This window comes from Mandrillus leucophaeus, unplaced genomic scaffold (genome assembly GCF_000951045.1).
Source record: "Mandrillus leucophaeus isolate KB7577 unplaced genomic scaffold, Mleu.le_1.0 Scaffold1, whole genome shotgun sequence".
NCBI classification, from domain to species: domain Eukaryota; kingdom Metazoa; phylum Chordata; class Mammalia; order Primates; family Cercopithecidae; genus Mandrillus; species Mandrillus leucophaeus.
Genome location: NW_012098097.1, coordinates 9,925,560 through 9,934,277, shown reverse-complemented (window position 1 = coordinate 9,934,277; position 8,718 = coordinate 9,925,560). Strand labels below are relative to the sequence as shown.

Sequence of the window (8,718 nt, the reverse complement as noted above, 5' to 3'; positions counted from 1 at the left end):
ATTGGGTTAGTTCTTACATGCCATTCTCTATGTCCTGAAGTGAAAGAGCCATCCTGTGTTCCACTTGTTTCAGACCCGGACTCACCCTTAGTTTGTGGGTAAAATGGAGGGCCTCCCTCTTAGGGAGGCAGTTTCAATTGTGGACACCAAGTTAATCTTTCAAAAAAACCTTCTAGACCATTTTTCTTAGAAAGTACACACATCTCCAGCAGTAAGAGGCCCTTTTCTTTTCTTTTCTTTTCTTCTCTTTTGTTTTTGAGACAGAGTCTCACTGTGTTGCCCAGGCTGGAATGCAGTGGCGTGATCTCGGCTCACTGCAACCTCCACCCCCCAGGTTCAAGCCTCAGCTTCCTGAGTAGCTGGGACTACAGGCGCATACCACCAGGCCTGGCTAAATTTTTGTATTTTTAGTAGAGACAGGGTTTCAACATGTTGGCCAGCTGGTCTTGAACTCCTGACCTCAAGTGATCTACCCACCTCGGCCTCTCAAAGCACTGGGATGACAGGCGTGAGCCACTGTGCCCAGCCAATAATTTCATTTCACTGTTCTTAAACGTTGAAAGTAATGCAGGTTCTCGTAGAGTTAAAAAAAAAAATACAGAAAGGTGAAGCAGGAAGTGAGTCTCCCTATTATACCTCCACTTCTGTCCGCTCTTCAAGGTGAGCACTCTTGACACTTGAAGGTACACGGAATTCTATTATTATGCAGCTAACACTGCTACAGTATTTACTATGTGCCAGCCCCTATTCTAAATGCTTGATGTACGTTAACTCACTAATTCTCATTATTAAGAGGACACTGAGACACACAGAACTGAAGTGATTCTTCCAAGATCACCCTGCTAGTATGTGGCAGGGCCAAGATTCAAAGGCATTCTGGTGCCATACCCTGTGCTCATTACCTTTATGCTATACAAGCCAGATAGATAGATAGATAGATAGATAGATAGATAGATAGATACGTAGATAGGCAGATAGATGGACAGATAGATGGATAGATAGATGGATAGATAGATATCTACATATAGCATATAGATATACATGCTATATATGCTATATATTGATATACTATATGTCAATATGTAGCATGAGACATATATGTATATATAGATATTGTATATACAGAGATCGATATATACACACATATATATCACATATATATCATATAGTTTTACAGATATATGCCCAAGAAAGTTATATATATATCTCATATATATGTATATATACATATATATGTATCTCATGCTATATATTGTCCCACAGGTTGACCTTGTAAGTCACACTATATCATGGACATCTTTCCATGTCGGCACATACAGGTCTACTCTCTTCTTTGAACCGTTGCTTAGCATTCCACAGGACAGGTACCGTTTACTTAACCAACCCCTATCAAGTTTCTCACATATCTTTGAGCACTTGCGTAAGTGATTTCTGGGTAGATTTCTCGAAGTGGAATTGCCAAGACAATGGATATGTTTACATGAAATGTCAATGGACACCACTGAATCGTTCTCTCAGAATGCTACACCAACAGGTGTGAGTTCACTTTACCTCCCAGGACCACACTGGCTTTCATTAAGGTTTTGAAGGTTTAATCATCTGATAGGTGAAAGTGTTTCTCTTTTTAATTTGCATTTCTCAGATCACTGATGAATTTGAGGATCTTAACTTTGTTAGTCATTTGTATTTTTCCATGAATGACCTGTTCATATCTTTTCTTCTTTTTTTTTAAGTTATTTATCTTTTTCATATTTGTAGGAGCTTTTTGTGTATTAGGGATGTTAACCTTTTTTTATCATATATGTTACAATACTTCGAAATGCAGTGGGATAATTTAGGAATCAGAGAGACCGAGGGGTTGAGGAGGATTTATTATTTAGGTGCACTGGCTCAGATTAACATCCAAAAAAAACTGAGCCCCAAACAAAGAGTCAGGTTACCTTTTAAGCATTTTGTGGGGCTGGGGGAGATCTGTGCAGGGGGAAGCGTATTACAGAAGCGAGAAACAAAGTCAATTGAGACATGCATTACATCATTTCTTACTTTTCAAGGAGAAATATGTTTTACGACTTGAGTTTATTTGCCTAGTGACCTTGCAGCTGCACAGCTAGAGAAACAGGGTCTTCGCCATGCCTGGGAAAGGAGAGATAAGGCTCACTAGCCACAGTCAGAAAAACAGGCAGTTAATTTTTAGAGGATTCCACCTCTTTTTCTTTCTTAGGGGGAATTGGGGGTTTTTTTTACATACATCTGAGTTTTTGCTTACACATTCTTTAATTTCTTTTAATTCCTGTTTCAAAATATCTTGTTCAGCCTGACATGTGTTCAGTTGTATTTCATTGTTTGTGATATCGTATGTCAGACAGAAGTCTCTCTTTTCCTTTATGGTCAGTGGACTTCGTGCAATTTTTAGGAAGGTCATTCCCACCCCTAACATTATATACATTTTCTTTTACACTTTCTACTGATATTTCTGTACTTTTGTTCCTTAAGCTTAATAGGAATCCATCAGAAATTTACTTTTGTGGCCGGGCACGGTGGCTCAAGCCTGTCATCCCAGCACTTTGGGAGGCCGAGACGGGTGGATCACGAGGTCAGGAGATCGAGACCATCCTGGCTAACACGGTGAAACCCCGTCTCTACTAAAAAATACAAAAAACTAGCCGGGCGAAGTGGCGGGCGCCTGTGGTCCCAGCTACTCGGGAGGCTGAGGCAGGAGAATGGTGTAAACCCGGGAGGCGGAGCTTGCAGCGACAGAGCCAGACTCAGTCTCAAAAAAAAAAAAAAAAAAAAAATTTACTTTTGTGTATGATGTGAATATAGGTTTGTATTTGTTGGAACTCTTGATTGCAACTGACAAAAACCCAAGACAAGCTAGCTTAGATAAGATGACAGGGGAGGAGAGAAGCTCAGAGGGTTAGAGTCCTTCTGGGGTGACGTTTTCGGGTGGGAGTGGGCTGCCCGAGAGTCACTCATAGTGACCAGGCCTGGCCTTCCCAGCAGATACCACATGCCCTGGAGTTGAGGGGCAAATGTTAAGTAGAGTGGCATCTGGTTCTGGTCTAGAGATTTCTGAAGGCAGGAAGTTGTTGGAACTGTCCACAATGTAATGTACCTGGGAAGAGACAGAACCACCCTGCCCCTCCCTCCCAGGTCTTCACAGCCCAGAAGGCAGTGGAAGGGAAGTTCAGCGCTTCCTGGTGGGAGGGCAGAGACCACAGCCCTCACCTGCCCAGTTACCTGCTGGAGCAATAATGGGACACTCACTCCAGAACAGTGTTGGGGACACTAAATGCCGCAGGGGGCAGTGGGAGACGTGATCCTAGAAAGGACCCTCCTGTGGGGATTCTCAGTGTAAAGGAGAACCCCTCCCCAGAGAAACCACATTTACTAATGTGCAGAGACCACCAAGTGCGCAGGGGCCCCCAACATCAGACAGAAGCTAAATGAACCTCAGGGCAGGCAGGGACCCCCAGCTCCACCCTCCAAGACAGGCGCTCACTTAAGTAACCATACAGGAGGAGTTACAACTTGAAAAAAGAGGGGGAGTTTTCTTTTACTGCCCCCCTCTCTCCAGCTCCCCCAATCTCCCCCTCATCTCATCCCCCATGTCTCCTACCCCCACTCCCCACCTCCAGCAGCCAAGGTCTGAGCTCTGGCCTGGCTGGCTTGGTGGAATAAAAGAGTTTAGAGCCAGGTAGAGCACCTAGTGTGTGTGTGTGTTTATCATGTAATTACATGAATTTGTGAGATTACATGAATTATGTAATTTCTTTTATTTATTTATTTTTCAAGATGGAGTCTGACTCTGTCGCCCAGGCTGGAGTGCAGTGGTGCGATCTTGGCTTATTGCAACCTCACCTCCCAGGTTCAAGCGATTATCCTGCCTCAGCCTCCAGAGTATCTGGAACTACAGATGCACACCACCATGCCCGGCTAATTATTGTATTTTTAGTGGAGACGGGGTTTCGCCATATTGGCCAGGCTGGTCCTGAATTCCTGGCCTCAAGCGATCTACCTGCCTCAGCCTCCCAAAGTGGTGGGATCACAGGCATGAGTGACTGAGCCCGGCCGGCATTGTCTTATTGTCTGTGTTTCCTCAGTGCTTTGAACAGGGCCTGGACCCAGTGAAGGCGCTTTATAAAATGCTTGTTGATGAAAGAATGAATTTGTCACCTTAAAAAACATGCCAAAACGTTTAAACTTTATGGCTCTCAAAAACTTTAGAGTAAGGGAGTTAACTTGAGTAAATTCTTGCTTTATGCAGAGTACTCTGTCAATAGATTACAGGATGGATGATCGGGGGAACGTGGTTTTAGAGGGGATAGTTCAGAGGCCATTGCAATGGTTTAGGATAACATTAATAAGACCGTGAGCAAGGACAGTGTGAATAGGAAGAAAGGACTGAGAAGAAGTCAGATCAGCTGGACTTGGCAACAAATAGGATGGTGGGAGGAGTGTAGCAGAAGAACTTCAAGACAATTCTTTGAGGTCGGGCACAGTGGCTCACGCCTGTAATCCCAGCACTTTGGGAGGCCGAGGCGAGCAGATCACCTGAGGTCAGGAGTTCGAGACCAGCCTGACCAACATGGTGAAACCCTATCTCTCCTAAAAAATACAAAAATTAGCCAGGCATGGTCCGGTGCCTGTAATTCCAGCTACTTGGGAGACTGAGGCAGGGAGAATTGCCTGAATCCGGGAGGCGGAGCTTGCTGTGAGCCAAGAGCGTGCCATGGTACTCCAGCCTGGGCAGCAAGAGTGAAACTCTATCTCAAAAAAATAATAGTAACAATTAATAAATAAATAAAAACACAAAAGTTAGCCAGGCGTGGTGGCGGTTGCCTGTAATCCCAGCTACTCAGGAGGCTATTATCGCTTTTATCACAGAGAATCGCTTGAACTCGGGAGGCAAAGGTTGCAGTGAGCTAAGATTGCTCCACTGCACTGCAGCCTGGGTGACACAGCAAGACTCTGTCTCAAAAAAATAAAAATAAAAAAGCCAATTCTGTGATTTCAAACCCATCGGGCTATCTCTCATATCATCTTAGACACACCCACGTGCATCATGTGTTCACTGATGTGTAGATGTCATCCAAGACTATGTCCCTGCTTGGCTTCCATCATCCAGTGTAAATGTTTTGGAAGAGCTATGCTTGTTTTAGCTTTGGAGATGGTAATTAAGAGTGAGCTGTAAAAACAGACCTGCGGGTTCTGTTTGTCAGTTTCTTGCTGTCACTTTATTTTCTCCAGTCTGGCCAGCATGGCAAAAATTCCATCTCTACTAAAAATATGAAAATTAGCCGGGCACGGTGGCACGTACATGGAATCCCAGGTACTCAGGGGGTTGAGGCAGGAGAATCGCTTGAACCTCGGCTTCCAGTGAGCCGAGATCATGCCACTGCACTCTAGCCTGGACAACAGAGTGAGGCTCTGTGTCCAAAAAGAAAAGAAAAGAACTTTATTTTCTATCACCTCCTGATTGCTGATTCGGAACTCCCATCCACCAAGCTTCAGGAAAACTTAATCTCAGTTGTTCCTGCTCCTCTGCAGGATGGTATTAAGGGCTCTAGGACATCTGATGCCGTGCCAAGGCATGAGAGTGGGTCGCTGACTCTTAGCTATTGAGTCGCTGCTGAAACAGTCATTGTTCCTGCCGCTTGGCTCTTGCAGGTCCACCTGGCTTATATGTGAGAGACTTTTCTTTTTTTTTCTTTTTTTGAAACGGAGTCTCGCTCTGTTGTCCAGGCTGGAGTGCAGTGGCGCGATCTCAGCTCAGTGTGAGACTTTTCTGACACTGTCTGTGGTCCTCTCTTCCTAGGCTCAGGATTCATTTTTTTTTTCAGGGGTCTTGTTAGACCCTTAGAACACTGCCAGGAAGCAGGGTCCTCTGACCTTGGAACCCACAGATCCTTCCTTCTCTCATTCCCACCACCCAGCAGAGTAAATCTTTCCAGGGAAAGGACAATGGTAGGAGGAAGTAATAAAGTCCTTCCCTCATAACTTCTCCAAGATTGATCTGTTTTACTACATCTTGAACGTGGAACCAAATCTTAACTGCTGGGGGCATGGGAGTGGGGTGGAGAGGGAAACAATTAAATAACATTTCAAAATATTATATAATTATATTCAAAAGCATGACAGGCGTAGAAAAGGGATCCAGCTGTTCATGCCCTGAGGTACTAACAAGAGATTCTTTGAAGGGACTGGGATAATAGGAGGTTGCTATCCTTTCATGTTTGAAAGCAGCTTCTGCTTGTTCCGTAATAAGCACACATTGCTTTTATAAAAATAAAAATAATTCATAAAAGTTCACTTCTGAAGACTCAGGAGAAAAAGACTCAGCTTAGGTAACCCCTCCATACCAAAGTATCCCCCCGAGCAGAACTGCCTCCCTAGGCTGTCACCACAGCCTCGCATACATATGACTAATATCATCATACCGATGACACTTTAAGGCAGCTGATTATACTCATGTCTGTTTCTCTTATAGACTGTGAGCCTCTTAAAACCAGTGACCATTGCTTTTTTATCTTTAATCTCTAGCAGATACCTCTGCATGCCTGACATGCATGGCTACTCAATGAATATTGCAGAATAAACATTGCATTGTGTTTTCAAACTCTCGTAGAACTTTCCATAAGGTGTCTCATTTAGTTAGTTTGTTGTTGTTGTTGTTGTTGTTTTGAGACAGAGTCTCTTTGCTGTCCAGACTGGAGTGCAGTGGTGTGATCTCTGCTCACTGCAACCTCCACCTCCCAGGCTCAAGCAATTCTCCTGCCTCAGCCTCCTGAGTAGCTGGGATGACAGGCATGCACCACCACACCCAGCTTATGTTTGTATTTTTAGTAGAGACAGGGTTTCACTGTGTTGGCCAGGCTGGTCTCGAATTCCTGACTTCAAGTGATCTGCCTGCTTCAGCCTCCCAAAGTGCTGGGATTACAGGAATGAGCCACCACGCCTGACCTGTTTGTGTATTTTACAGGCAGAGGACATCTAACTTTCAAACCAGCTGACTGGCATTCTGCCCCACAGTGAGTTCAGCTAGGTGAAGGGCATCTCTTAGAATGCTGGGGACCCATCTGTTCAGGGGGAGCACTGGAAGGTGGATCCAGCCACTGAAGTATGATGAGCAGCAACTGACTCATTTTTCCTGTTTTCTCTCAAGTCTCAGAACATAACATCCCCACTAGGATCTCACCACTAAGACTGAGGTGGCTGAAAACCACCACACAGGCTTTGATTTCAAAAAAGAACACTCAGAATACAAGAGAATATGGATTTCTGCCATTTTTTCCAGTATACAAAGAGAATTGAGGCAATCATATAGCTTTTAGTCACAGAAGCAGCATATAGACACATCCAAAGTCAAAGTAAAGTTGTAAAAATAAAGCATTCATTTGCTTTTAGAAAACTTTCAGGATTTTCCAAGGAAAATAAACTTTGGAGTTTGTTTTTTGTTTTTGTTTTTTTGAGACAGAGTCTTGCTGTGTCACTCAGGCTGGAGTGCAGTGGTGCAATCTCAGCTCACTGCAACCTCTGCCTCCTGAGTTCAAGTGATTCTCCTGCCTCAGCCTCCCAAGTAGCTGGGTTTACAGGTGCCCACCACCATGCCCAGCTAATTTTTATATTTTTAGTAGAGACGGGGTTTCACCATGTTGGCCAGGCTGGTCTCGAACTCCTGACTTCAGGTGATCCGCCTCCCCGCCTTGGCCTCCCAAAGTGCTGGGACTACAGGTGTGAGTCTCCACACCCAGCCAACTTTGGAGTTTGAAAAGAAAAGCAGAATATGGCTGGTTTCTATTTCACATGAGACAGGAGACCCTGAGCGCTGATCAAACACCAAAAGGGGGCTGGAATAGCCTCCGTGGATACCAGGGAGTCCTGGAAACTCCAGGCCTGGCTAACAACATGGGGCACAGGAGGCAGGAGCAGTTGAAGGTAGAGAGCTCCGCAGCAGGGAGTGGAGAGGGACACAGGGCAGAGCGAAGGGATGGTTTGTCCTCCTTTCAAGGAGAAGCAGCAACAAAGCTGTGGGAACCAAATATGAAACCTGGAAGAGGAAAGCTTGCCCAGCCTGGGGGCCTGAGATAAAATGAGGACAAAGTTGATGGTGGGGACTGAGAGAGACCCCAGGAGTTAGGGACGTGAATAGAGGCCAATCTGTGTGACCAGCCATTCGCCACATACCAGGCGCAACTCACCTGCAGCCACTTCCGGTCTCCGTGCCATAGAAGGCGGGAGCCCAGGTGCAAAATTATTTAGAGAATCAAAGGAATCTTTTCAGCTCTTTTCTTATCCTCCATAAAATAATCTTCTACTCCTACTGGCTTTATTGGTCAGTGACCTTTGATTGCGGTATTTTTTTCAAATTTCAGTTTCAGGCTCTTCAATATCCTAGTCAACTTCAACATTTCTGTGTTATCTCTTGTACTATATTCTTGGAAAATACCGCTCTCTGGCCAATAGGTGTGTCATGGCTGCAGGCATAAATGAAATTTGAACCTTTTGCCACATCTTCACTTCCAGGTATTTCCAGGTAAGGAAATGCCTATCTCAACACCCACACCCCTTGGTGATGTGCACTTAAGAATATAGAAGGTAGCTGGGCCTGGTGGCGCATGCACCTGTAGTCCCAGCTACTCAGGAGGCCAAGGCAGGAGACTCATTTGAGCCTGGGAGGTCGAGGCTGCAATGAGCTGTGAACACGCCACTGCCCTC

General features: G+C 44.9%; 1 protein-coding gene across 3 annotated transcripts in view; it reads left to right on the top strand.

Annotated features, from left to right (window-relative positions):
- The window catches only part of ST6GALNAC1 (ST6 (alpha-N-acetyl-neuraminyl-2,3-beta-galactosyl-1,3)-N-acetylgalactosaminide alpha-2,6-sialyltransferase 1), an 18,365-nt gene that overhangs the window by 1,048 nt on the left and 8,599 nt on the right, over nucleotides 1-8,718 (top strand). The window contains exon 2 of one of the 3 annotated variants that reach the window (XM_011985237.1): nucleotides 5,551-5,687. The exons of 1 other annotated variant lie outside the window; for it this stretch is intronic. In XM_011985237.1, the coding sequence (XP_011840627.1) occupies nucleotides 5,686-5,687 (2 nt within the window). In that variant the 5' untranslated portion in view covers nucleotides 5,551-5,685. Of the gene's footprint in view, nucleotides 1-3,181; nucleotides 3,186-5,550; nucleotides 5,688-8,718 lie in introns of all 3 variants that reach the window. One more of the 3 variants, XM_011985161.1, reaches the window with a different exon arrangement.